The 27558-nt window shown below is 48.5% G+C and overlaps 13 protein-coding genes across 13 annotated transcripts; 7 read left to right on the top strand and 6 right to left on the bottom strand.

Annotated features, from left to right (window-relative positions):
* Nucleotides 1–20: 20 nt before the first annotated feature.
* KL911_002225 (uncharacterized protein) lies at nt 21–333 on the top strand (the record flags this gene model as incomplete). The annotated part of the gene is made up of 2 exons (XM_043197271.1): nt 21–138; nt 215–333. The coding sequence occupies 2 exons, from the start codon at nt 21–23 to the stop codon at nt 331–333; spliced, it is 237 nt and encodes a 78-aa protein (XP_043055230.1).
* Nucleotides 334–389: 56 nt separating this feature from the next.
* Nucleotides 390–4571, bottom strand: KL911_002224 (uncharacterized protein; the record flags this gene model as incomplete). The annotated part of the gene is made up of 1 exon (XM_043197270.1): nt 390–4571. The coding sequence occupies one exon, from the start codon at nt 4569–4571 to the stop codon at nt 390–392; it is 4182 nt and encodes a 1393-aa protein (XP_043055229.1).
* A 409-nt stretch (nt 4572–4980) lies between these two features.
* On the top strand, nt 4981–11163 carry KL911_002223 (uncharacterized protein; the record flags this gene model as incomplete). The annotated part of the gene is made up of 1 exon (XM_043197269.1): nt 4981–11163. One exon carries the CDS (start codon nt 4981–4983, stop codon nt 11161–11163), a length of 6183 nt encoding a protein of 2060 aa, XP_043055228.1.
* A 137-nt stretch (nt 11164–11300) lies between these two features.
* KL911_002222 (uncharacterized protein) lies at nt 11301–13421 on the top strand (the record flags this gene model as incomplete). Its single annotated transcript, XM_043197268.1, has 1 exon — nt 11301–13421. The coding sequence occupies one exon, from the start codon at nt 11301–11303 to the stop codon at nt 13419–13421; it is 2121 nt and encodes a 706-aa protein (XP_043055227.1).
* Nucleotides 13422–13539: 118 nt separating this feature from the next.
* Nucleotides 13540–15408, top strand: KL911_002221 (uncharacterized protein; the record flags this gene model as incomplete). The annotated part of the gene is made up of 1 exon (XM_043197267.1): nt 13540–15408. The coding sequence occupies one exon, from the start codon at nt 13540–13542 to the stop codon at nt 15406–15408; it is 1869 nt and encodes a 622-aa protein (XP_043055226.1).
* Nucleotides 15409–15428: 20 nt separating this feature from the next.
* On the bottom strand, nt 15429–15695 carry KL911_002220 (uncharacterized protein; the record flags this gene model as incomplete). Its single annotated transcript, XM_043197266.1, has 1 exon — nt 15429–15695. The coding sequence occupies one exon, from the start codon at nt 15693–15695 to the stop codon at nt 15429–15431; it is 267 nt and encodes an 88-aa protein (XP_043055225.1).
* Nucleotides 15696–15794: 99 nt separating this feature from the next.
* KL911_002219 (uncharacterized protein) lies at nt 15795–16754 on the top strand (the record flags this gene model as incomplete). Its single annotated transcript, XM_043197264.1, has 1 exon — nt 15795–16754. One exon carries the CDS (start codon nt 15795–15797, stop codon nt 16752–16754), a length of 960 nt encoding a protein of 319 aa, XP_043055224.1.
* Nucleotides 16755–16777: 23 nt separating this feature from the next.
* KL911_002218 (uncharacterized protein) lies at nt 16778–18613 on the bottom strand (the record flags this gene model as incomplete). Its single annotated transcript, XM_043197263.1, has 1 exon — nt 16778–18613. One exon carries the CDS (start codon nt 18611–18613, stop codon nt 16778–16780), a length of 1836 nt encoding a protein of 611 aa, XP_043055223.1.
* Nucleotides 18614–18732: 119 nt separating this feature from the next.
* Nucleotides 18733–19398, bottom strand: KL911_002217 (uncharacterized protein; the record flags this gene model as incomplete). The annotated part of the gene is made up of 1 exon (XM_043197262.1): nt 18733–19398. The coding sequence occupies one exon, from the start codon at nt 19396–19398 to the stop codon at nt 18733–18735; it is 666 nt and encodes a 221-aa protein (XP_043055222.1).
* Nucleotides 19399–19624: 226 nt separating this feature from the next.
* Nucleotides 19625–22403, bottom strand: KL911_002216 (uncharacterized protein; the record flags this gene model as incomplete). Its single annotated transcript, XM_043197261.1, has 2 exons — nt 19625–21695; nt 22219–22403. 2 exons carry the CDS (start codon nt 22401–22403, stop codon nt 19625–19627), a joined length of 2256 nt encoding a protein of 751 aa, XP_043055221.1.
* Nucleotides 22404–22582: 179 nt separating this feature from the next.
* KL911_002215 (uncharacterized protein) lies at nt 22583–25471 on the top strand (the record flags this gene model as incomplete). Its single annotated transcript, XM_043197260.1, has 1 exon — nt 22583–25471. The coding sequence occupies one exon, from the start codon at nt 22583–22585 to the stop codon at nt 25469–25471; it is 2889 nt and encodes a 962-aa protein (XP_043055220.1).
* Nucleotides 25472–25485: 14 nt separating this feature from the next.
* Nucleotides 25486–26217, bottom strand: KL911_002214 (uncharacterized protein; the record flags this gene model as incomplete). The annotated part of the gene is made up of 1 exon (XM_043197259.1): nt 25486–26217. The coding sequence occupies one exon, from the start codon at nt 26215–26217 to the stop codon at nt 25486–25488; it is 732 nt and encodes a 243-aa protein (XP_043055219.1).
* A 102-nt stretch (nt 26218–26319) lies between these two features.
* KL911_002213 (uncharacterized protein) lies at nt 26320–27534 on the top strand (the record flags this gene model as incomplete). Its single annotated transcript, XM_043197258.1, has 1 exon — nt 26320–27534. The coding sequence occupies one exon, from the start codon at nt 26320–26322 to the stop codon at nt 27532–27534; it is 1215 nt and encodes a 404-aa protein (XP_043055218.1).
* Between the last annotated feature and the right edge of the window lie 24 nt (nt 27535–27558).

Here is a 27558-nt window from a genome sequence, read left to right as displayed (position 1 = left end):
TCATTTTATTTCCACGGCAAATGAGCGAGTCCAATTCGACGTCTTCGGAACCTCTGGACCTTATCAGGCTGTGTTTAGACGAGCAAGTCTTTGTGAAACTTAGAGGAAGCAGGGAAATGGTGGGGAGGTTACACGTAAGTATGAAAAGTCGACATCTGTGCTAACGTCCAGGCTTACGACATGCACTGCAACATGGTGTTGAGCGACGCTACAGAGACTATTTTCTACACCGAGCAAGACTCGCCGGAGATCAAGTCCAGAACCAAGAAAAGCGATATGGTGTTCATTAGAGGCGATTCGGTGATACTTGTCTCCGACGCTGCCAACGTGTAAAATTAAGTGTACTTGGGAATAAATACGGATAAATTTATTATCCACAATAATTAAATCTATATCGAATTTCTTCTTTGGAGCGTCGGGTGTTTATTTAACTCGCGCCTTTTGGTTTTGAAGGATGGGAGCTCGCCCTTGCTTTGTAGCTTGGTGAGGACCTCAGCCGCGTACTTAGACCCCACGCCGTAGATCTCGTCAAACTTCGAAAAGTCTAACGTGGCATAGCCTTCTATTGGAGGCCGCAAATACACGCAATCCTTGGAGTTTTTGGATTTCTCCAGCGCGATGACGGAAGCCACGTATGCCAGTCGGATCTGGATGTCTGTCATGGTCGGAACGTTAGGGTGAGCTGAAAACGGATTCAGGCGATTCAACAGCACCCACAAACCACTCAGTGACTCACCGTAGTGCATCTTGGACCGGTCATCTTCCGACCCGACATCACACGCTATGATGGCGTGTGCTCCACGTCGCTTCATCTCTTCAACGGTCAAATTGTCGATATAGCCTCCATCGAGAAGCATGTTGCCATTGTCGGTTAGTGGAGGTAAAAGGGCAGCAAGAGACATGGAGGCACGCACGTACCTCCATGCGTAGCCCGAAGTGTGAATCTCCATGATAGACTCCGTGATGTTGGTGGAGTTGCAGTAGAATTTGATCCAGAAGTCTTCAATTCTGGAATCCCCCAGAGCCTTCCATATTCCGCGATTGAACTCGTGGCCGGTGGTGTACGACGTCAAGGGGATAGTTAGATCTAACAACGAGCGCCATATAGAGCCCATGCGTCCCGAAAAGGTCTTTGCTCTCCCGTAAACCGGAACAAGGTCGTACTCACGAGCATACAGAGCACCAACAAACGCTCCTATCGAAGTGCCACCAATGAAATCCACAGGTATGCCTTTCTCCTCCAAAGCGGCAACGACACCAATGTGGCTGATGCCGCGAGCCCCGCCTCCTCCCAGAACGAGACCGACCGCCTGTCCGGTGAGAATACGCGCAAGTCGCATGAAATCGTCTTTATGTTCTTGCATGGGTCGGTAATATCGTTTCGACTTGAACGCCTCTCTCGTTTGCTTGATCATTTGCAGAAACTCATTGTTACTCAGCATGTTCCGAAGATTGGCGGACAGTTTGGCGGTAGTGGCAGTGAGAAGCTTGCTTGTGTTTGCAGACTTGGATATCGGGCCAAAGTCAACTTCAGGAGGCATTGAGTTTGTGGCAAAGGAAAGCTGAACATGGTGGTGCGAGTGGACCCAGATCCGGTTTTTCAGCCAGTTGTTCGTCGATCCGGGCTCCACGTATCGTTCAGGATGGAGGAGAATGAGTTCTGTGCGGGCCGTGGTGTTGTTCTTCACCAGCAGCCGCTCGTACTCACCAATATCCGGAGGCTGCTGAGAGTCCGCTAGAAGCAGGATGCAGTCTCCCTGCTGGATGCACGTCTTTGTCCAGGAGGAGTTGACTGGCGTATCGGCGACGTAGATGACAATGTCGTATTTATCTTCCAGCTCGGAAAAGTAGCCACTCTGTTTCAGCTTGGCAAGATGATCAAAGGCATGTTTTCCGAGACGGCTCAGCGCGGTGGACTGGGTCAGCATTTTCGCGGTCTTATTGACGTTTTCTAGCGCAGTTGCAAGCCGCTCACCAAACTCAACGACCGGCAAACCATACGTGATTGGTAAAATGGTGATTGTCCGGTAGTTGTTGAAGTTCTTGCTGAAGTTGTCGTCTTTGACTGCAGCCGAGGCCGTTGCTAGCTCAAATTTCCCATCGTGCTCTTTGCTATGGATGAATCTGTTTGCGACAATCCGTGTGACTTTCACCATGATGGATGGATTGCTGAGAGCAATCATTTCAAAGAGGCTTCGTGGAATGCGAGCGAGCTCAGAGTCCCGAATAGCCACCAGGGTCAGGTCCCGCTTGGTCTTAGTCAGCACCTCGACTTCCCCCAGCGACTCGCCCTGTCCATGCTCTGACACTATGACAGGCTGTCCATCCTTATTTTCGGGACTTCTCATCGATCGGAATCGTCCATTCAGAACAATATAGATACCATGGGCAGGGTCTCCCTGGGTGTACAGAGAGTCACCAGCAGAAATGTGGACCCATTCCATGGCGTAATCTGCCAAAAGGAGACGCTTGTCGAGAATGCGCAGCAGGTTCTTTGCAATGGCCAACTGAAGGTACGGGAAGCGCTCGTTCAGGATCTCGAAGACTTCTCTAGGTAAAAATGCCACATAGCAGTCGACAGCTGCCACCACATTCACAAATGATTTAGAGCCAATCAACGTTCCCAGATACCCAGCAATGCCGCCTTGCTTGACCTCGTAGATGAACTCCTCTGTAGAGTCTCCGTCTGTATTTTCGCTCATGTAAGACACTTTCAGAACTCCGTCTATGAGGTAGAAGATTCCGGGAGTATGCTCATTGGCCTCAATCAGTTTTGTTCCGGCTGATACGTGTTTCAGATTGATCGAGTTCGCGAGGTCAGATTTGATGTTCTCGAAATCCATGAAGCTCTTCTGACTTCCTGTGGTTCCGTCCTCATCATCTTTTGGAGTTCCTAGAGTATGCGACGAAAATGTACGGACTTTTGATTTCGTTCCCATCGCGATGGCTTTTGGTTTTACATTCATTTCGGTGATGCCTGCAATCATCGGCGAGCTCATCACCGAAGGAGAGAAACTCATCCTGCTTGGAGACGAGACCTGGAGCGACCCACGGTCCACACCGATGCTTTCGCAAATGCTCTCTGCTATTGCTACGCGAACAGCCATTTCTGCCGGCTCCTCGTTTCCACCGTTGATAATTCTGTCGTGCAAATGGCTCTTATCTGCCTTTTCAATACTTGCCATCTTGTCCAAATGGGACAGAGGAACGTTGGAAACGAGGTCTCCAGGATTAGTCGAGTTTCGAGCAGCCAACGAAAAATGTCTCGACGAGTTTCTCGCGCTCGAAGCCTCGCTCCTTGGCCTGCGGATCTTAATTCGCGACCGCCGCATGGCAAGCATATCGTCGCTCTGGTTGCTTTCGTCCGCGTCCGAGCTGAGCGATGCCATGAAAGAATTAGGAGCCGTGTTGATGGAAATGGGGCCACCTGGAGAAACGGATCTGGAACCAGGGTCCAGCTGAATCGGCTCTGACCTCATCAAATTCGAGCTCTTGCTTCTCAGCAAGGAGTGCGACTCGTTTAGTGTGCTGTAAGAAGACAGTCGTGGCGTGAAGCGCTCCACAACGACGTTAGACAGATAAGACGGGAGCACATTGGAACACTGCTTGTTAAGGTTGATCTCCGTCCGCATGATGTCTGCGGTGAGGCCGAGGTAGTCGTGGACCGTCTGGAAGGTGACCCGGTACAGTTTGGTGAGAATCATCTGGACAATGTGAGAGGTGGCCTTGGGATATTTATAAGCGAGTCTCGAAAATGAGTCTTTGGGGATGATGGAAATGGTGCAGTTGTTTTTCGGAATGGCGATCAGTGTTGGCGTTTCATTCAAGCTGGGTTGCTGTGGCAATGGAGAGTCTGCAAAGACCTTGTTGTCCAGGTCAAAATCGGAAGGAACAGGTAAAATACCCGAAGTCTGTCTCTCTGCAATATCTAACTCAGAAGCAGTGAGCAGGTTCAAAACACTAGTTAGCGATGACAACGGAGCCCCGCTTTTGACATTGTTCAGAAGTCTGTACTTGATATCGTCGACAATAACGTAATTGGTGGATGATTCGTTGGTGAACACCGCATTCTCGTCATTTGAGCTTCCAACCTTGCAGAAGACTTCGATTTCGCCCTCGACGCAGATCATGAACCCGGAGTTTTCGTCCAGAAACAAGATCTCCCCAGAGTCCAGCTTCTGCGTCTGCATGCTCTTGGTCAGCTCATTGAAAACTTGGCTCTCCAGATACCCAAAAATCTTTATTGCAGACAAGAACTCGTCGAGATAATTCTGCCGGGACTTGCGCTCTCGGCCAGACGTCTCCAGAAAAGTGTCCATCGACGGCTCCTGCCGCTTCGGGTCCTCAGGAAGGCGCGAATAAACGGTCAGGTATCTGTAATGGATGTAGGCATAGGTTGCCAGAGAGACGACAATTGCAATTAAAATGACGGTGGAAAATGAAAGGACCACCTGGGCCAGGTAAGACGCTATCGAGCAGAGAAATGCCGACAATAGGTAAAGAGACGTGGCCAGGAGATTGACGACGCCGGACACCAGCTTTTGCGGGAGGGCTAGCAACCACTGAGACATGATCTCGTGAAGACGTCTCTGGCTGTGTAAGAAAAAGATGGAACGCGTGGGCTGGCTGTGCAGGCTAGAGAAAGTCGTAGCATCTATAAGTCGAGGCTGTGCAAAAGAGAAGGGTGCGGGAAATGGCAAAAATTTTTTTAGATTCCGGCTGTGCAAAAAGTGCTTGGCTAATCTGCCTTCAGGTTCACAGCCACGTTACCCTGCTCTCAACAAATTCCAAATCCCAACAGTCTTGTTGGGCGAGCTATTATTTCAGCATTGTGTAGCTATTGATCTGGGCACAGCACAGCCACAAATGTGTCTGAAAGCGCTTTCTTTTTTTTGTTGACGAGTCGTGGCTGCGCAGGTAAACTTTTTCAACTATATCAACTGTCTTCAACAGCCTCTTTTTCTTTTACCAGCTGTTGTCATGTCGGTTAATAGACCGCTAGCTATAACCCACGGAGGGATTGAGACCACCATCTTAACCCCTCCAACTAACTACCTCCTGTACCAACAATTGACCGCAGATTTCTACAAGTCTCTGCCAGAAGTTACCGAAGGATACGCCGGCGATGACGAGCCAGCGTCCAAGGCAGAACTGCTGATGATGTTCTTGGGATACATCGTCAAGTCAAATGTTCTCGAGTCGGAGAAAATAGACGCGATCAAGCTTGTCATCGACGAGTTCGACACCAGATTCCTGCTCAACAAAGATATCCACTCTTTCGCGGCCGAGTGTCTCGCGTCTGAAACCAATCCAACAACCTTGGAAAAAGTCAAGAACCACATCCTCAAAAACTACTACTCTGGAAAGCTCTATGTGGACAAGAAGTTTGGTCTGGATCCTGCACCAGTCCAATCTGCGCTGTTCAAGGCTGCCAAGGACAAGAAAGCCTCCATCTACACGGTCTTCGGTGGCCAGGGTAACACCGACGACTACTTCGAGGAGCTCAGAGAGATCTACGACGTGTATAATCCACTTGTGGCGCCATTCCTGTACACCGTGCAGTCAAAGCTGCAATCTCTTATATCTTCCACCTCCGACATCGACAGAATCTTCACGCATGGTTTTGACCTCATCAACTGGCTCGAGAAACCAGAACAGACCCCAAGCACAGAACATCTCCTGTCGATTCCTGTGTCGTGTCCATTAATCTGCGTGATTCAACTGTGCCACTTCGCCATCACATGCAAACTCTTGGGCGTCACTCCCGGCCAGTTGAACGAGCTCACTAGCGGCACCACAGGTCACTCGCAAGGTCTTGCCACCGCAATTGCCATTGCCTCGGCCGACTCTTGGGAATCTTTCGAGGTCCAGGCTCTGAAGGCCGTCGAGTTCCTCTTCTACCTTGGTGTCAGATGTCTCCAGGCTTACCCATCAACTTCGCTTGCACCAAGCACCGTCAAGGACTCAGAGGAAAACGGAGAAGGCACGCCAGGTCCTATGCTTTCCATCAGAGACCTCACCTACGACCAGGTCACCAAGTTTGTCGACGAGACCAACCAACATCTGCCGGAGGCCAAGAAGATTGGCATTTCCCTGGTGAACGGTGCCAGAAACCTGGTTGTCACTGGTCCACCCGAATCTCTATACGGTCTGAATTTGAACCTTAGAAAGGCCAAAGCGCCTTCTGGGCTCGAACAGTCCCGCGTTCCTTACAGTGAAAGAAAACTCAAATTCTCTTCCAGATTTTTGCCGATCATGTCTCCATTCCACTCTCATCTGCTTGCTCCAGCATCCCCAAAAATCAAGAAGGACCTTGAGAAGTCTAATCTCGAATTTAATACTGCAGACCTGAAAATGCCAGTGTACGATACCTACGACGGCTCGGATCTCAGAAACTACACCGGATCCATCAGCTCCAGACTGATTGAGCTTATCACACTTCTGGCTGTGAACTGGGAGGTGGCCACGAAATTCGAGGCAACACATATCATTGACTTTGGCCCTGGTGGTGCCTCTGGCTTGGGTGTTCTTACCCACAGAAACAAGGAGGGTACCGGAGCCAGAATAATTGTTGCCGGCGCTTTGAACGTTCCTGGCGAAGATTCAGAGTTCGGCTACAAACAAGAGCTCTTTGACGTCAACGCCTCCTCTCTAATTTATGCTCCAAACTGGCTCGAAAACTACCAGCCGAAGCTGATCAAGACATCTGAAGGAAAAATATACGTCGATACCAAATTCTCCAGACTGTTGGGAAGAGCCCCATTAATGGTCCCTGGAATGACCCCGAGTACCGTCTCGCCTGACTTCGTTGCTGCCACAATCAAGGCTGGTTACCACATCGAATTAGCAGGTGGTGGCTATTTCAACCCCGAGATGATGACCAAAGCTCTGACCAAGATCGCTGAAACAATCACCCCGGGATCCGGTATCGGTGTCAACTTGATTTATGTCAGCCCTAAAATGCTCCAATGGGGTATTCCTTTGATCAGGGATCTCAGGGCCAAGGGCTTCCCAATCCAGTCTTTGACCATCGGTGCTGGTGTTCCTTCTCTTGAGGTTGCCACAGAGTACATTGAAACGCTAGGATTGACTCACCTGGGCTTGAAACCAGGTTCTGTCGACGCTATCAGCCAGTGTATCACGATTGCCAAGGCACACCCTAACTTCCCCATTGTGGTGCAATGGACCGGTGGAAGAGGTGGTGGCCACCACTCGTTTGAGGACTTCCACCAACCAATCCTGCAAATGTACTCTAAGCTTAGAAAATGTCAAAACATTATCCTGATTGCCGGTTCTGGCTTCGGTTCTGCTGAGGATACCTATCCATACCTGACCGGTGCTTGGGCTACAAAGTTCAACTACCCACACATGCCATTTGATGGTGTTCTGTTTGGTTCCAGGGTCATGGTTGCCAAGGAGTGCAAGACCTCTCCTGCTGCCAAGAAGGCCATTGCTGCCTGTCCAGGTGTTGATGACAGCAAATGGGAGCTTACCTACAAGAAACCAGCAGGTGGTATTTTGACTGTGAAGTCCGAGATGGGTGAGCCAATCCACAAGATTGCCACGCGAGCTGTCATTTTCTGGAAAGAGATGGACGACACTATTTTCTCTCTTCCAAAGGCCAAAATGCTTGAGGCCCTGGACAAAAAGAAGGACTACATCATCAAGAAGCTCAACGCTGACTTCCAAAAGCCATGGTTTGGAAAGAACGACGAGGGTGTTTGCGACATTCAAGACATGACCTACGAGCAGGTTGCCAAGAGATGTGTCGAACTGATGTACGTGAGAAAGTCCAAGAGATGGATTGACGTGAGCTTGAGAAACTTCGTCGGCAAGTTCCTGAGAAGAGTCGAGGAACGTTTTGCTGGCAAGGAGACCTTCTCCCTGATCCAGAGCTTTAGTCTTCTGGAGAATCCAGACTCCTGCTTGGATACCATCTTCAACGCATACCCAGACGCCAAGAGCCAATTGGTCAACGCTGAAGATTGCGACTACTTCATTGCCATGTGTTCTAATCCAGGCCAGAAGCCGGTTCCGTTCGTCCCAGTGCTGGACGAGAGGTTCGAGGTGTTTTTCAAGAAGGACTCTCTCTGGCAATCTGAGGATCTCGAGGCTGTTGTTGACGAGGATGTTCAGAGAACGTGTATTTTGCACGGCCCTGTTGCTGCTCAATTCACCAACAAGGTGGACGAGCCAATCAAGGAGATTCTGGACAATATACATGAAGGACACATCAAGAAACTCCTGGACGACGTTTATGGTGGAAACGTTTCTAGAGTTCCTGTTGTTGAGTACTTCACTGATAAGAGCACTGCTAAGGTCGACTCTATTCCAAATGTGCAAGTGACCAAGACTGCCGATGCTGTAACATACTCTATTGGCTCTACTTTGCCAAACACAGATGCTTGGTTCAAGCTTCTGGCTGGCTCTGAGCTGAATTGGAGACACGCATTTGTTACTGCTGATAGATGTGTCCAGGGCTACAACCACGTTGAGAATCCAGCCAAGAAGGTTTTGGCTCCAGCCCGAAACATCTCTGTGAAAATCCAGTATCCAGACGACGTTTCCAAGACTGTCATTTCTCTGTTCGAGTCCATCAAAGGCAAGGACAAAGAAGTGGTCAGAATCTCTGCCGACGGCAACTCGATCAAAATGAATCTGATCGAGCACAGAACTGCTGATGGAACTCCTGTTCCGTTGGAGTTGCTATACATATACAAGAAGTCTGACGGATTTGCTCCGATTCAGGAAGTCACTGACAGCAGAAACGACAGAATCAAGAAGTTCTACTGGAAATTGTGGTTTGGCTCCAAGGTTCCTGTCGAGCTGGACTTTGATGCAACATCCACGATCGATGGTGGCTCCACGGAAATTACTCAACAAGCCATTGCCGAACTAACGCATGCTGTTGGAAACTCCTGTGAGTACTTTGTTCCGAGAGTTGGCAGAGACCAGTTGGCTCCTATGGACTTTGCAATTGTCATTGGATGGAGAGCTATCATGAAGGCCATCTTCCCTAAGTCTGTCGACGGTGACATTCTGAAGCTTGTTCACCTGTCCAACGCTTATAGAATGATGCCAGGCGCAGAACCATTGAGAGTTGGCGACAAGGTCTCCTCTGATGCACAGATCGTTTCTGTGGTCAACAGTGCAACGGGTAAGACTGTTGAGGTTATCGGTACTATTTACAGGGACGGTAAGGCCATCATGGAGGTCACCTCTGCCTTTTTCTACAGAGGCGTTTACACCGACTTTGAGAACACCTTCCAGAAGACTAACGAGACTCCAATGGAGGTTAGTTTGAAGACCGCTATGGACGTTGCTGTGTTGAAGTCCAAAGAGTGGTTCCATCTGGGCTCTGAGCCAATAGACCTGATCGGCAAGACTTTGACCTTCAGATGCAAGTCCGTCTACTACTTCAAGAACCAGCACGTTCACTCTTCCGTCAGGACGACTGGTGCCGTGTACTACGAGATGCCATCGAAGGAAATCAAGCAGGTCGCCGAGATCAACTACAAGGCTGGTGTTTCCCACGGTAACCCTGTGGTCGACTACTTGAGCAGATATGGAGTGCCTATCGAGCAGCCAGTCCAACTAGAGCACGCTGTTCCTCTGTCTGGCGCTCTTGTGACCAAGGCTCCAGGCTCAAACGAGACCTATGCTGCCGTGTCTGGTGATTACAATCCTATCCACGTTTCAAGAGTGTTTGCATCCTATGCAAACTTGCCAGGCACCATCACTCACGGTATGTTCTCCTCTGCTTCTGTCAGGTCTCTGGTTGAGATGCATGCCGCCAACGGTGTCGCTCCTAGAGTGAGGGCATACAAGGCCAACTTTGTTGGAATGGTTTTGCCAAACGACGAGCTGACAACTCAGCTGGAGCACGTTGCCATGATCAACGGAAGAAAGATCATCAAGATCGAGACGAAGAAGGTCGAGACCGGTGACGTGGTTCTTTCTGGTGAGGCAGAGATTGACCAGCCAGTCTCGACCTTCGTCTTCACCGGTCAAGGTTCTCAGGAGCAAGGTATGGGTATGGACTTGTACAACTCGTCGGAGGTTGCCAAGAACGTTTGGGATAGAGCCGACAGACACTTTATTGACAACTACGGATTCTCGATCTTGGACATTGTCAAGAACAACCCTAACGAGCTGACGGTCCACTTTGGTGGTCCAAAGGGAAGAAAGATCAGAGAGAACTACATCACGATGATGTTTGAAACCATCGACGAGGATGGCAAGCTCAAATCGGAGAAGATCTTCAAGGAGATTGACGAGAACACCACCACTTATACCTTCCGGTCGCCAACGGGACTGCTTTCTGCTACGCAGTTCACGCAACCGGCTCTTACTCTTATGGAGAAGGCCACATTCGAGGACATGAAGTCCAAGGGATTGGTGCCTAGTGAGTCCATGTTTGCTGGCCACTCTCTTGGTGAGTACTCGGCCTTGTCATCTCTGGCAGACGTTATGCCAATCGAGTCCCTGGTCGATGTGGTGTTCTACAGAGGTATGACCATGCAGGTTGCTGTTCCTAGAGACAGCCTAGGAAGATCCAACTACGGTATGTGCGCTGTTAACCCATCCAGAGTCTCTCCTACCTTCAACGATTCTGCCCTGAGATTCGTTGTCGAGCACATCAGCAAGCAAACCGGCTGGTTGTTGGAGATCGTCAACTTCAACGTGGAGAACCAGCAATACGTTGCTGCCGGTGACCTGAGAGCTCTGGACACTTTGAGCAACACGTTGAACGTGTTCAAGATTCAGAAGATCGACATTGTCAAGCTGCAGGAGATAATGTCGCTCGAGAAGGTTGCTGAGCATCTGAGTGAGATTGTGGACGAGGTTTCCAAGAAGTCCTTGGCCAAGCCACAGCCGATCGACCTGGAAAGAGGATACGCCTGTATCCCATTGAAGGGCATCTCTGTTCCATTCCACTCCTCTTACCTGAGATCTGGTGTCAAGCCATTCCAGAGATTCTTGGTGAAGAAGATTCCAAAGTCTGCTGTCAAGCCAGCTAGCTTGATCGGCAAGTACATTCCAAACCTGACCGCCAAACCATTTGAGTTGACGAAGGAATATTTTGAAAACGTCTACGAACTGACTGGGTCTGAGAAGATCAAGGCTATTCTCGACAACTGGGAGCATTACGAGTCAGCATAATATGTATAGAGAGATTTATAATTTAACTGGAGACATAGGAAAAAAATAATTTGTCGACGCGACGCGACGCGACTTGAACGCGAAACCGCAAGATTTGCTGACTTACCTGCATGTTTGCAAGACTAGGAATAAGAAGCATGACGGCCACCCAAAAGCAGCAGACGTTATCCCGATTTTTTGGCTCTCAAGGCGAGCGTTCCTTGAACAAGAAGCGATCGCGTAGTCCATCGCCAGCGTCATCTAAAAAGGCTCTCAAAAGCGACGACACAAAGGAGAGCACGCCTGAAGATTCTGTAGCCGATGTCGCAGACAACGCCAACGATCGGCTCACCGACGCCAATGAGCTTCTCAAGATGGAATCCGAGGTCAAGGTTCCGGACTTGGCCGTTGGAAAACCCATCCCATACAGCAAACTGTGCGAAGTGTTTGAGGCTTTGGAAAAAGAGTCCGGAAGACTTAGGTGCATCGAGATCGCCTCTGAGATGTTTTCTCATGTGCTGGATGTTTCCGAAACCCAGGAAGACCAGATACGGAACCTTGTTCAGGTCAATTACCTGACTATCAACAGGGTGTGCCCAGATTACGAAGGCCTTGAGCTGGGACTAGGCGAGACTCTACTGATGAAGGCTTTGGCCACAGGAACAGGCCGTTCGATGCAGCAGCTCAAAAGAGACCTTGGCGAGTACGGCGACATTGGCCTTGTTGCTCAAAAGTCGAGATCGAAGCAGAGTTTGATGTTCAAGCCGCAGCCGTTGACGGTGTCTCAGGTGTTTAATAATCTCAAGGAAATTGCAAGCATGTCGGGGGCCTCTTCGCAGAATAAAAAAATAGCCATGATCAACAGGATGCTGACGTCCTGCGACTCGCGCGAGGCCAAGTTCCTGATGAGATCGTTGGAAGGCACGTTGCGCATCCAGTTTGCAGAGAAATCCGTCGTTGTTGCACTGGCCAAGGCTCTCGTGGAGCACGAGATGAAGCAACGAGGGAAAAAAGTGACTCCTGCGGTGCTGAGCGAAGCTGAGGAGCAGATGAAGGAGGCGTTTTCGCAGACGCCCAACTACGAGCTAATTATCGAGAGCGCGATAAAATACGGAACTCTCAACCTCATGGACCACTGCACGCTCAAGCCGGGCATCCCGCTCAAGCCCATGCTTGCGAAACCAACCAAGTCCATCACGGAGATCCTAAACCAGTTTGAGAACCAGGAGTTCACCTGCGAGTACAAATACGACGGCGAAAGGGCGCAGGTTCACCTGCTCCCCGACGGAACTTTGAGAGTTTACTCCAGGAGCTCTGAGAACATGACGCAAAGATATCCCGACCTAATTCCGGTCATTGAGGAGCTTCAGAGACTGAATCCAGAGGTGAAGTCGTTCATTCTGGACTGCGAGTGTGTGGCATGGGACAAGAAGCAGGAAAAGATCCTCCCGTTCCAGATCCTGTCAACCAGGAAGCGCAAGGACGTGAAGGAGGAAGACATAACGGTCCAGGTGTGTCTATTTGCCTTTGACATACTGCTGTACAATGGCGAGTCCCTAATCCAGAAGTCCCTCAAAGAGCGCAGACGATACATGTACGACAATCTGAAGATTATTCCTGGCAAGTTCCGGTTTTCTGAAAAACTCGACTCCTCCGACCTGGATGTCATCACGAAGTTCCTTGACCAGTCAGTCAAGGACTCCTGCGAAGGGCTCATGATCAAAACGCTCAACGGCACAAACAGCTTATACGAGCCGTCTAAAAGATCGAGAAATTGGCTTAAGCTGAAAAAGGATTACCTAGAGGGAGTTGGAGACTCCCTGGACCTGGTTGTCATTGGCGCATATGTTGGCAAGGGGAAACGTACTGGAGGGTACGGCGGGTTTTTGTTGGCTAGCTACAACCCGGACAGCGGCGAGTTTGAGGCGATCTGCAAAATTGGCACCGGCTTCAGCGATGAGGTGCTTGCTTCGCTATTTGAGAGACTGAAGCCGACACAGCTGGAGAAGCCTAAAGCATCGTTTGTGTACGACAAAACAAATCCGCGAGCGGCGCCGGATATCTGGTTTGAACCGACGACGCTGTTTGAGGTGAAAGTGGCCGACTTTACAGAGAGTCCTCTCTACAAGTGTGGCTACAGTTTCTTGGGCGACGGGTCCAAAGGAGTGTCGCTGAGATTTCCACGGTTTGTGCGGATCAGAGATGATAAGGGCGTTGAGGACGCGACGACAAGCGAGCAGATAGTGGAGATGTACGAAAAACAGGCGCATCTTAGCTGAAAACCAGAACCTCAAGTGTACAATATTTTGGCTGCGAATTTTCAGCCGCAGTACTATTCAGGGAAATAGTAAACAAATATAGTTGAGAAAAAAGTGATTGATAAAGTTGAATAAATCAATGAAGCGGTTGGACCAGCTGGAGAAATGCTGCGGCAGCATCCTGGAACTCCAGATAGAGGACGTAGTCCTGTATGATGGGGCGCAGGTGGAAGCTGCGGTGGACTCTATCCGGTTGTTCATACACGAGTTCCTGGCTGTGGATGATACGCTATCTACCTTGAGCTCAATTGCGCAGCACAAAGACCTTCTCAGGAAAGTGAATGAGTGCATCCGGAAAACCGACGAGCTGTTATCCGAGCTAATCACCACGATAGAGTCAAAGCTGAACTTAGAACCAGGATTGGAAACTACTATTAATCAGCTGGAACCGCTGTGCGAGGATCTACTTACAGCCAAAAAACACATCTCGGTTTACCTGGGAAACCTGCATGTAGCCACCAGGTTCACAGAGCTGGATAAACAGGTGCTGGGATCGATTAGCGACGAGATTGCAGACTGTTTCAAGGATCTGAGAACGCTCGAAGAAATGCTTCTCACGAGTCCTGTGAAAAAGCTTCCCAAGCTCGAACTGGAAGAAATCAATGCCAAAATGACGCAGAGCGAGAACTTTAAGCTGCGAATGCCCACCTTCACGTCTCTGGATGAGCGATTGCTTGGTTTGTACCAGCAACTAGAGGGCAGAATAGATCCCATTCAAGCGGCCGTGCTTATCGTGCCTCAGATCCTTGAAAGTTATGGAGAGGTGGCAATGCAAAAGAATCCAGGGTCAATCATGCATCTCATATCAAAATACGAGGGTCTTGTACAAGAGGTGCACGAGCTCAGGTCTGCTTTGAAGCAGATTTTGCACGAGCTCGTGGACCGCCGCTGGGAGCACATTTTTCAGTCCCTAGTGAAGGAGGTCTCGCAGGCGCTAGAGGACCTCGAAGACGAGATGGCTGTCAAACATTGTCTGGGAACCTCGAGTGTGCGAGAATTAGAAACGATAGGTCAGTCGTTAGGTATTTTGAAGCGCGCGACAGGCGAAAGACTCATTACCGATCAGGGCATGATTGAGAGGAAAAAGGAGATGGAAGCACAATATCTGAAACTTCAGGAACAGCACTTTGAGTCCAGAAGAAGCTCGCCAAGCCCGTCCATTCCGTCGACACCTGCGAAATCCAAAGGATCGCTTTTGGACGCTCTCCAGCTCAAGCCAGTTTTGATCGAGTACAACCCAACATCCGCAAAGAAACAGAGTCCTCTCAAATTTGAGATCTTGGAAGACGACGAATCTGACGTTTCCTTCCGCACGGCGTCGACGAATTCCGTTCTCAGGCGACTAATGAGCGAAGCGGAGGACAAAGAAAACGAAACGTCTAGAGACACAGGTGAAGAGGACCTTGCTGAAAAAGTGCAACGACTGGATATCAAAGATCGTTCGCCACGAGGTATGAGGTCTCTTTCTCCGTCAGATCCTTTTATCACGCCAAATGCAAAACTCCATAGACCAAGCGTCCAGAAACAGGCCGAAAGAACGAAGTTGCTCAAATATATTCCCTTACCAGTTCCTTTGCCAACAACTCGGGACGAAACCCTTAGAAGACAGATTGAACCTTCTAAGTCGCCAGTGACTAGAATTCCGCTTCCTGTGCGTCCTGAGTCTCGCCAGTCTCTTCTAAACTCCAAGGTAAGAGGGGAGCACTACGTGGTCCCTCCAATACGGAGCTCCAGCTGCATTCCACGTTCAACACTGCGCAACAGAATTCATTCAACACAGCTAAAAACCAACACACGACCGCTCTCGGCACTAGATATACAAAAGTCCCCGACGATGATGGTGCAGCCAACACCATTACGGGTGATAAAACAGAGAGCTCGAGCGACGTCCTCTCTGGGGATTACTGATCCTCGACGAGTGACCTCTTATGATAATGACACTTTTTAATGATAGTAGACTTTGCAATGCTACTTCTCGCCAAATATTCTTGTCATCCAGCTATTTTTAAACTTCTCAAGCTTCTCCTCTTCAGAGAAAAGCCGCAAGGTCCCTTCCTTCGGATTGTATTCTCCTTGCTGCATCTTCCTCTCTTTGTCGAGATACACTCTTCTGTAAATTTCAATAGCTGGCAGAGCCATAAAAACCAAACCTGCTCCAATTCGCCTGTATGCATTAACTCGAGCCAAATCTTTAGGGTCAACGTTGAAGCTCTGCTTGGTGTTCTTGTTTGACATATTGACAAACTTAATTACCCCATCTTATTTTAGCACAGCCGCGAAATTTATTTGAAAAAAATTCAGAGTTGAAAAAAAATAGGAAGAATAATATAGACCATGCCTAAAGCCGCCAAAAAGCAGTTCGCCACCAAGCCGGCTCCTGCTGGTGACCAGATGAACAAAGGGTTCAAATTCAATACAGAACTCGGTCAGCATATACTGAAAAACCCTCTCATAGCCCAAGGTATTGTGGACAAAGCAGAAATTAGGCCCTCTGATGTGGTGCTTGAGATCGGCCCGGGTACCGGTAACTTGACCGTCAGGATTCTAGAAAAGGCCAGGAAAGTAATAGCGTCGGAGGTGGACCCAAAGATGGCCGCTGAGCTCACAAAGAGAGTCCAGGGCACGCCGTATGAGAAGAAGCTTGAGATTATCATGGGCGATTTCATGAAACTCGAGACCTTGCCGTATTTTGATGTGTGCATTTCGAATACACCCTACCAAATCTCGTCTGGTATTGTTTTCAAACTTTTGAGTATGCCTAGACCGCCAAGAATCGCCGTCCTCATGTTCCAACGAGAGTTCGCAATGAATCTAACAGCACGTCCCGGTGATGCTCTATATAACCGTCTGAGTGCCAATGCCCAGATGTGGGCCAACGTGAAGCATGTGATGAAGGTGGGAAAGAATAATTTCCGGCCTCCGCCGAAGGTCGAGTCATCCGTGGTGAAAGTGGAGCCAAAGATCCCTCGTCCTAATCTTGACTACAATGAGTGGGATGGATTATTGAGGTTCTGCTTCAACAGAAAAAACAAGACTCTCAACGCAACATTCCGGAACAGCAAGATCCTGGAAATCCTGGAGAACAACTACAAGACGTTTCTTGCCATTTTGAGCGAGCAAAGGGGCGAGATGATGGTGGATGCCAAAACAGACTTTTCCGCGGTCGTCAAGGAAAATGTTACGAAAGTGCTGACAGAAACCGGCTTTGGCGAGTGTAGACCGGCCAAGATGGACCAGACTGACTTCTTAAAGCTGCTATACGCTTTCCATCAGGTCGGAATCCACTTTGCATAGCTTACCATTTATCTATTATTAATCTATCTTCTTTTCTGTCCTTTCGAAAAGTCTTTCTCTATAACACCCGTAACTCCACTCTCTTCTAAACTTTCCTCTTCAAGCTGGACAGCTTCTCTCCGTTCCCACCATCTGGTTTCACACAAGGCAAAGGCTTTTGTTTTGAGATACTTTCCACGAGTGTCTGGATTTTGGCTGATGGCCCACGTGAGGAAGTCTGGACCAGTACGCAAATAAAACGCTCTCAGCGACTCGAACGCCTTTGGATGAGGCAGCCAAGGATGCTCGTCAGGGATCTCTGCCTCCTCTTCCTCTTCCTCCTCTGGCTCCTCCTCCTCTTCCTCGGCCACCAGAACTTGCTTCTCCTGCTCCTCTTCGTCGTCTTCATCCTCATCGTCGCTTTCGTCGTCACTCTCCTCTGCTTCTTGTCTCTCCAGCTCAGACAAGTCCTCCCAGAACACTCTGACTCCGTCCAGCTTGGACAGGTCGATCGAGTAGAAGGAGTCCAAATTAAACTCCTGTTCTCCGGCTTCGTACATGCCTCCGTAAAGGTACAAAGTGTCATCCACGACACAGGTCAGGGCATTGAATCGAGCATGTGGCAACTGGTTGCGAATTTCCAGCGTCTCTTCAGGCTCCTCCTCGTCCTCTTCTGCAACAGGCGTCTCGTAGTCTTCGTCGTCCGCCAAATTATGCTTGGCAAGAATAGAGTTGAGCATTTCTTCCAGTTCTCGAGTCTTGTCCACCTTCTCCTTTTTCGCAGTGGCTTTTTTCTTGCTCGACCGCAGAGACAGGTTAGACCATCTATTGGTCTCCACATTATACGAAAGGAGCGTGTTGTAGAATTCAGAGTCCAAAGTCTCCTCAGTTTCCTCGTAATCGAAAACACCCCCGAAAAGCATACCTCTACCTTTGTGGTACTGCATAGAGCATCCAACACGAGGCGACGGCTGGAAACCCTGTTTGCGACGACGTTCGAACCGGATCTGCGCTGGATCGCTCTTCATGTTGAGTGCCCAGCAATCGGTCAAAATCTTTCCTTTTTGAAGTCCCTTACCAGCTTTCACCTTGCAGTAGCCACCATAAAGTATCGCGCCAAATTCTGTGGCCATAAATGAGTGTCCAGACCGCGGATCTGGAATTGAGTGCGTCGCCGGGAACTCTACTTGTTTCCATTTGTACGTGGTAATGTCAAACAGCCACAGATCATTGAGATACGTGGTATGGGAGCCAAGATCGCGGAATCCCCCAAACAGCATCACGTAGTTCTTCCAGCACGCCATACGGTGTCCACTACGGTTCGGAGGGCCTTTCCCATCGACTTTCGCCCACTCTTTGGTCTGCGAGTCCAGAATCCAGGTATCTGAAAAATGGTGGAAGGTGGACTGTTTAGGAGACGAGAATTCACCGCCATGCATCACAAAGATACCAGATGGATGGTAACACATGGCATGAGACGACCGTGGAAGGGGCGAATTTTTAGACATATACCGTCTCCAAGTTTTCGAGTCCACTGAAAACACATTCAGATCATTATAGAAATGGACAGTCTGGCCCGTGTTCACTTCTCCTCCAAAAAGAATCAACTCCCGACGGCCGTTGGTATTGCTCGCAGCAAACGTAGCGTTTAGTCTCTTCAAGGGCCGGTCAATAACTTCAACATGGACTTCCTCAAACTCCTGCTGTTCTAGAGCTAGCTGCTTCAGTAGTTCATCCAGATCGACATCGTCCTCCAGATTGTCCCCGGCCTTTTTTGAAAGCTTCTTAAGCTTCTCGCCTGCCTTCTTGGCGTTCTTTTCATTTTTCTGTGCTATCCGAGCTTTCTTGGCCTCCTTGCTCTTCTTGTCCTTCTTGGCCATTAAATATTTCGATCAAAGAATTTTTTCTACATTTTCTGCTATGCTCGGACTCGTATCAAAAAATTAACCTAAACACCAGATATTAATCGTAATAGCTATTGAGCGCACTCCAAAACCGTCTATTTGGATGTGTCCTCTCCGTAGTCTTCGCTCATTTCCACCTCCTCGTCATCGATAAAGCTCTGGTCGTCCTCGTCAACTTCGTCCTCGTCCTCATCATCGTCTTGATAGAACCATTCGTCTTCGTAATCGTCGGCCTCTGAACGTGAGGTGGCATCGGGAATCTCAAAATCGTCAGGGATGTCCTTTTTGGAACGCTCCACATCTTTGGCGACCATGTTGTAATAGTCTTCTTTGTGATCTCTGAACATTTTACTGGCGTCCACGTTAGCAGGAGAATTGATGTTTGGATCGTCGAGAAGCGAGATAATCGAAACAAGAACAGACTCAACGCACTGAGCAGGACTCCATGTCTCATTAGAAGGCTCTCCGCTGAATGCATCACCGGCCTCGTGCAAGATGGAAATGCAAACCCGACCATCTTTATAAACATTAGGATGGAAGATCGGTGGCGTGAATCTGAATGCTGGCGGCGAAAATGGATAGTTGCTAGGGAAACGCATTTGACATTTGAGGTAGGCGCCGTTGTATTTGGAGTGCGGATTAGGGATGTACATGCCAATATCCCATAGGAAGATGTTATCCGAATCCAGCTGGATCCGGAACGATGGCTGAGATTTGGTGAGCTCTTTTAGCTCCTTTTGTAAAATTGCTGCTGCGCTCATAATAGCAGTATGTAAACTTGTCTGACCAGCTATGTCAGAAGTCACCACAATATGAAGTATAGCTCACTAAGGAAAACACAACCAACTAGGTTTTTTTTTTGGCCATTAATTCCTTTTCCTTGACAGCGTAAAAAGAAAAACGTCATAGACGCGCCGATCGGCGTTGGTAACAAAAAGTCGGAATCCATTTTACTCATCTATATATGTCATTAGTTCTGTCGTTGTGCTAGGTAAGAGTCTTGTGTTCGCTTCTCTCGTGTTCTTCATTCAGGACCGCACGCCGTTTCATGAACGCATCTCGTGTAACCTCGTCTGCAGCCACTTCGTCATCGTCAAGCTCAGGCTTCGGTTCTTCGTCTTCCTGAACTTCGTGGACATCTTCCTCTTCACGGTCTTCATGCTCGTCTTCTTTCTTCTTCTTCTGTGATTCGTTCAACAGCTTGTAGAGCATACTGTTGTGGTCAGGATACAGGTCTTTGAATTTGCCTTCCTCTGCGAGCCGGCCATCGTGGCCCAGAACGAGCACCTCATCGCATTTTTCTATAGTGGAGAGACGATGTGCGATGGAGATGGTCGTGAGAGACCTGTCACGCATGAGGTTCGTGATTGTCAGATTTATGGCATTTTCAGATTTGGAGTCCAGCGCAGAGGTGGCCTCGTCCAAAATAAGAATCGGAGGATTTTTGATCAGAGACCGGGCAATGGCTATTTTTTGCTTTTGGCCTCCAGAAAGTTGCGACCCTTTAGGCCCTATATCGGTGTTGAACCTATCAGGGAAATGATAGACAAAGTCGCAATTGGCTTTCACAGCGGCCCATTCAACCATGTCAGCCGTAACTTTCACATTCCGTGGCAAGCCGTATGTGATGTTCTCGGCAAGAGTGCCTGGAATGAGAACAGGCTCCTGCTGAACATACCCGAGCAACTGACGGAGCGAATGGACAGAGTATTTGGTGATGTCCACGCCATCAATGAGGATCTGGCCCGAGTTCGGGGTGTAGAAACGGAGCAGCAGCAACGCTATTGTGGATTTCCCTTTTCCTGACGGGCCCACTATACACACGTTAGAGCCCGGTCTGATTTCAAAGCTCAAGTTGTCAAACACCTTATTGTCTGGACGCGTAGGATATGCGAACGTCACGTTCCTGAACTCAATGTGACCTCTGGACCCGTTTATCTTAGGGCCCACCACCTGGTCAATCGTGGGCACCTGGTCTTGAACTTCGAAGAGTCGCGAAGCGGCACCTGCTCCCTTGAATAGCTCGGTGTAGAAGGTGGCCACACCAAAAGTAGCGTTTCCGCAGTATTCTGTGTACATCATGTACGCTGCTAGGTCGCCAACGGTCATGCTTCCGTTGAAAACCAAGCTTGTTCCTAGACCCAGAGTGAGCAAAAAGGTTGCGTGGCCCAGAATTCCAGTGGAAACAAAAAACGACGCGTTCGTCATGGCGTCTCTGTAGCTGACCTTGAACACATTCCTGATCTGGTTGTCATAACGATGCAGTTCTTTGGTTTCGGCCGTAAATGACTGAATAGTCTTGATGTTGTTCAGCTGCTCTTCAGCAACTTTGGTCAGACTACCGGTGGCCTTCTGCAACATCCGGCTAATAGCCTTGATTTTCATCCCGTAGACGTAGGAGGCAAACAGCAGGGGAGGCCCAAATGCCAGCAGAATCATAGAAAGTGTCGGCGAGATGTGGAACATCATACCAATGGAGGTGCCTCCAACGATGGAATGCTTGATACCGTCAGACATATTCTGAGTCACCGATCTGGAAACAACGTAGGCGTCACTGGAAAGCCTGGATATGAGGTCTCCTACCTTGTTTTTGTCGTAAAATTCCATATCCTGTCTCAAGACATTCTTCATAATGTTCGACCGAAGTCGGGCCACCAATTTCTCGCCCAACACTCTCAATATAATTATTCGGCCAAAAGTAGCCGCCGTGTAGACACAGAGCATGCCACCGACCACAGCAAGAAGCTCGTACAGCGTAAGGCCGTAAAATCTGGCTTCTTCAAGGTTTGAATAGCGTTTCGTGGAATCCAGAATTTCTCCCGTGACCTTGGGCAGCGACATGACTATGAACGCACTGATGAACAGCAGGGCTATTGCAACCGAAAAAAGCTTGATGTCTCTTCGAGCCAGTTTGAGCAGCCGTCTGACTTCCGAGAAGCCCGCCTCAGTTTGTTCTTCTTCTGCCACACCAAAGATGCGTTTTCGTAAGGATCTCGGCTTCTTCTCTTTAATGGCTTCATGAGGCACATCCGTTTTCTGAAACCGTGCAGGAAAGACACTAAAGGGGCGTTGGAAGTTTCTGGAGACCAGCAAAGGACACCAGAAAGGCCGTGGTACAGATCTTGTTCGTGCTGCCAGCATTCCTGTTACCGAGATCGGACGAGCGAAAAAGGCCCCCACCAGTGGCCTTGATGGCACACGAATCATTAGCGATCGCGCTATCAAATTCATGTGGAGTTTGTCGTTATATATGTTTGCTGTCCCTCAACAACAGAACAACCCGGTCAGTTAAAGATGAAGAAGGGAGTTTACTTCTTTCAAGAATTCACACCTCTGCACCGAAAGTTTCGTACAAACGGAAGTGTTGTTCACAGCTACGAGAAACTACGGAGTTTAACAGGTGTAACGGATCAACGATGTCTGAGAGGCAAGGAGAGACAATTGGACAAGAATGGATGGGGCTTGCTGGGTCCCAGTGGCATTTCTCTCTCATGTCCACGCTGTAAGCATATCGTGTCCGCTGCACCCCGATACGTCCATTAAGAGAATGTCATGTCTTATTCATATCTATCTAAGCAGACTTGTTGGATCCCAGCTCGGTAGTCGAGACAACATTGCCCTTCTCGAGTTTTTGGACCTTGGCATCGGAAATGTATCTCTTCTCGGCTGCGACTTTCAAGTCGTTCTTAAGAGACCTTTGAACGGTTCTGGCAGCAATTGCCAAGTATTTGTTGAAGGAGATTCCAGCCTTTTGCCACGATGACATGTTTCACTTGTTCTATTGCAACTTAGCGTGAATACCAGAAACAGTTGTTTAGTCCAATTAAGAAAAGCTTTTTCGACAATTATCCAGGCTGCGTAACCATGAGTCGCCAGCCCTGACCATGAGCGTCGATCGACTTCTTTCAATTAAAATAATTTTTTGGACATTGTTTATAGATCATTATGGCTGTTTCCAGAGATCACTACTACCGTCTCGCGTCTGAGCTTGAGGACGAGCGGATCTCAGCAGCCTCTGAACTGATTACGGAGCTCCGCGACACTGACTCGCAGAAAGAATGGAATTATGCTCTCGATAGACTGATCAAGGGTCTTGCTTCTTCTAGAGCGGGAGCCAGACTGGGATTCTCACTGTGTTTGAGTGAGATTCTTTATGAACTGATTGAAGTTAAGAAGACGTACAACGTGGAAAGTTTCTTGGCAGATTTGAGCCAAAAACTGGCAAGCTCCGTCAGCAACAAAAACACGGGAAAGAACGCCAGAAGTCTAATTTTCGGCGAGCTTTTCGGTCTTCAGTCACTTCTTAACTCAAGGGTTATAGACAAGGACTTGAGCGCAGGAAACACACAAAGCTACACGAAGATTGTTGGTAAATTGATAGATCTATCGTTGTTCAGGCCATGGATCAGAGAAGCCTGTTTTGCAACGATCTACCGCTCCTTACTGTCATTTGGGATACCACAGAACCCCAAGTATACTAATATCATTGTTGAGTTGCTAGAAAAGACCCAATCTGCGGGTCTCACGCTGACAACCGAGGGAGTGTTAGTTGCATTGAGCATTCCCACAGAGAGACGTCAAAACATGATGGAACTCGCAAAGATAGACAAATGGCAACAGGGGAACCCACTTGCAAAAGGAAATCTACCAATTCTGTCTAAAATATTGAAGGATGTTGATGTGGTGGCAGATGACGAAGACAAGTCAAAAAAGAAAGGAAACTGGACCAGAGCACTTCATTTTGTGTGGACACCGCTTTTAGCCGAACTCATAGACAACTCTAACAAAGAGGAACATATTCCGAGGGAGCGTAAATCGAAAAAACAAAAGACGCAAGCCAAATATATCAAGCTAGCTGAATTTTGGAAAGCTTGCATAGACGACCAATTCTTTGCTCAGTCAGCTTCTCCAGAGCGAAAGTACAAAGGCCTTGAAGTTTTGAATACTGTTCTTGATATGGATAACCTCGAAGGAGATCATGTTGAGGTTGTATTGTCTGCTAATCTAATGCGGACAGTTATCAATCAAAGTTCTAACCCCGACCGTTTACTAAACAAATTGGCTAGGAACACTCTTACTCATCTAGTCAAATCATGCGCTGTGAATCAAGATAGAATAGTACCCGCATTGAGAAGCATTCTTAGAGTTTCCTTGAATTTTGATAGACTCACAAAATCAAAGATTACAAATGAGCTGATCATGTCTGCAGATAATGACCATACAATTGCAGAGATTGTCCAGTTTCTTACTTCACTCGAGCGTTCGGTCAGCGAAGACATCATCAAGTACCAGATATTTGCACTTGACTCTCTTTTGCATTTAGTGAGGGCCAAGAAGTCTATCATCTCCCAAAAAGAGACCTACGAAAACATTATTGACTATTTGATCGAACACAGCTATGTGAAAAAGGAGTCCGACGACAGGTACTCCGATAGAATGGCCAAGTGCTCGCTGGAAAGACTCTACTCCATTCTTTTAGAAATTATGTCAAGTGGCCACAGCCAGGGCAAAATGTCTTGGCCATACTACGCTGTAAGCAAACTTGTTGAAAAAGATGGCGATTTTTCGAATTCGGAATTCGTCCTCAGACAGGAGTTCGAGGACGATCTCAAAGATCTCAAAGTGGATTGTGTTCGAATGGTGGAGGCTATTTGCGAGCTGAAAGATTCTGAAGGGTCGAAGCTGCTTGAATCTTTCGAGATTCTTTTATCTGTTGGGCTATTACAGCTGTATTCTGGTGACGAGGAGTCTGCGTCAATCCTCACAGACCTGAAAGCAGCATTTGAAAATTATACCGATTCCAGCGCTGAACAGTTGCTGATTGACACCCTGGTGGATCTTGTGCTTTCTTATTTGACTCAAAAATCATCGTTGATGAAGAAGGTTGCTGTCACGGTCTGGGAGAATCTGGTCGACAAAGTTGAAGAGCCCGAGTTGCAGCGACTCTTTGAGGTTTTGCTCACTAAAGAAAACAAAGAGGGGCAAGAAAAGCTTTTCAATAATGACAGCGCAGATGATGAGCATGACTCGGAGGAAATGGACCACTCAGGATCGGACTTTGAAGACGACTCCGTGGATGTGGTGACGAGTGACTCAGAGGATCCTGTTGGTTTCGACGAGGTTGAACAGAAGACCACCAACGAGCTTGCGCAGGCTCTTGGAGTGGCCAATGACGATGATAGCTCTGACGGCTCGAGCGATTCGTCTGACGAGTCGGAGTCGGATGTGGAAAGTATGTCTGACGAGCAAATGATGGCTATCGATTCGACGCTGTCCAGAATATTTAAACAGCGTCGAGAGGCTCTTACAGCCCTAGAAGCAAAGTCTGGCAACCAGAGGAAAGAAGAAGTGCAAAATGCTCGTGAACTGATGATCTTTTTCAAGAACCGTGTTTTGGACTTGCTAGAGATATTTTGCACCAAGAGACCAGGCGACATATCTAATTTAAGAATTGGCATTGTGCTTTTGGATCTAATGGCCTTGACTTTGGAGAAACAGGTTGGCGAAAAAGCTCATAAGCTCATCAAAATAATTACAAGAAGTCTCATCAAAGTGTCTATACAAAACAAGTCGGAACTCATAGCCGGCTTGAAAGAGATACAAGAAAGAGCGGCCACCAAATCAAAATTCCGTGCGCACTCGCAGGCCTGCAACCAGTTGTCGCTGTATATTGTGCGAAGCATGGTGGCATTCGATAAAAACACAATCCCAGAGTTACTAGAGGTTTATTTCGAGAGCATCAAGGATTGGGCAATGAATCCGTCCAACAAAACCACCACCAATATGTATTTCGATCTTCTCAACTGGCTAAATGACAGAAGAGAGATACACTGAATAGACGACACGCATCAGCCTTGTTTCTTGGCTTCTTTGTAGTTTTTGTCCTGTCTGTGGCTAACTCTTGACAAAAAGTCCTGTTGGTCCAGGTAGCCACCCTTGTTTTCAAACTTCAGCTCATCTCCGATCTTCGCCTTGTCCACGTAGGTGGCCCAATCGAGTCGCGATTTCTCCAATGTTGTTAGTTTGGCACTAGAGGCATTATTAATAACGTCATCCAAAAGACTGGCTCTTTTACGTTTAGGTGCTTTCTTTCTTGGCAGTTTCTCAGGACTCGACTCCTTGGACTCCTTGAGCTTTGTGGAGTTGAAATGCGCGCGAGCTTCTTCCGAGTTGGCATCCACCCATTTCTCCTCTGTTACCATCTCGCCGGCAAATTCATACGTTCTAGTAATCTTTATCTTCTCTGTGTCTGGGGATTCTGTCGACGATGGGGACGACGAGTCCTTTTTCGGTTCCGATTTAGGCTGTTCCTTTGGCTTATTGAGCTCCTTCCATATGGATTCGACGTCAATTGTGGACTCAGCCGGTTTCTCGTATACTTTCTCGCGCTTTTCCTCCTGCCTTTGCCTTCGAGTCTGGATCAAACCTCCGGACTCAAGCTGTCGATATTTTGGTTCATCTTCAAACTCCTCCTCTTCGTCATTATCGTCGTCATTAGCGTCTGGGTTGTAATCTTCATCCTCCGACTCCTGATAGTCTGCGATGGAGTCTTCTAACGTCTTTTTCTGCTCCTCAGCCATAGTGTCCCCAAGCTTTGAATATTTAATTTCTAGGTCGTGCGCCGCCGCACACTTCATCGACGAAAAATCAGAGGGAGATAGAGATACATTATATTAATTTATATGTTGAAGCGCAAGAACGAGGAGGACGAGGCCACTGCTGTCAAGCGGGTGGCCCTCGATAATGAAGATGCAGACCAGGATGAACCGGTTGAGAGTAATAGCAGGCCAGGTTCGCCAGAGCCTTCGAAGACGGATCAGTCTGCAGATAGCGACCAGCAGTCGCAGGAACGGATACCTCAGCCCGAGGCTCCAGAGCCCGTCACGCACCACAGGCCAACCAATGACGAACCTACTTATGTGCACTTTCGAATGCTTTGTTCCATCAACGAAACTGCTGCCATTGTCGGCAAGGGCGGCGAGACAATCAACAGAATCAAGGAGATGTCCAGTGCAAGAGTCAATGTCAGTGAAAACCTCAAGGGGATCCCCGAGCGCGTCATCACGGTGCGCGGACTCGCCGAACATGTTGCAAAAGCGTTTGGGCTAATCACGAGGGCGATCATGGCCGAACCTTTCAACCAGGCCTCTACCGTGGAGTCAAAACAAATAAATCTAAAGCTGTTGTTCCCCCACACAATTATCGGCTACATCATCGGGAAAAGGGGAGCGAGGTTCAGAGAAATCGAGGATCATTCTGCTGCAGCGTTGAAGGCGAGCGACCAGATCCTCCCTGCTTCAACAGATAGAATCCTCCACATAACAGGAGTCGCGGACGCCATTCACTTAGCCACGTATTACGTGGCACAGACAGTGATAGAGCACAAGCAGCATCTGGCCAAGGCCGTGTTCTATAATCCAGCCAACTGCAACCAGCCTAGCACACCGGTCAGCGGCAATGCCTCGCGAATGCCCTACGGCAACGGATATCCTCCTCAGGCAATGCAGGTGCCGGCTCCCATAATGCAGAGCCCCTACATGGGCCAGCCCGTTCAACAACCTTATGGCCAATATATCCCGGGTGCCGCTGCCGGAGCGGTGGCCGCACCAGTTCCTGCGCCAATGCAAGCACAGTCAGGACAGGAGAAAATCAACCAGGACATTTATGTTCCACAAATGCACATAGGATTAGTCATTGGTAAAGGCGGAAAAAACCTCAAAGATATCCGTACAATAACAGGATGTTACGTTAAGGTCAATGATGAAGTTCCTGGTGCGACGGAGAGAAAACTCACTTTAATGAGCACAAGCCCGTTTGCCATCCAGCAGGCAATAATGCTGATAAACAACAAAATTGAGAATGAGAAACAGAGACAGAGAAACTATAGAGATGAATAGTGTATATTAGGAATACAAAGTGGG

The sequence above is a fragment of the Ogataea haglerorum genome (assembly GCF_019207285.1).
Source record: "Ogataea haglerorum isolate 81-453-3 chromosome Unknown 81-453-3_NODE_5_length_632335_cov_97.011461, whole genome shotgun sequence".
Taxonomy (NCBI): domain Eukaryota; kingdom Fungi; phylum Ascomycota; class Pichiomycetes; order Pichiales; family Pichiaceae; genus Ogataea; species Ogataea haglerorum.
The sequence above is the reverse complement of the archived record's forward strand: the minus strand, read 5'-3'. Positions and strand labels throughout refer to the sequence as shown.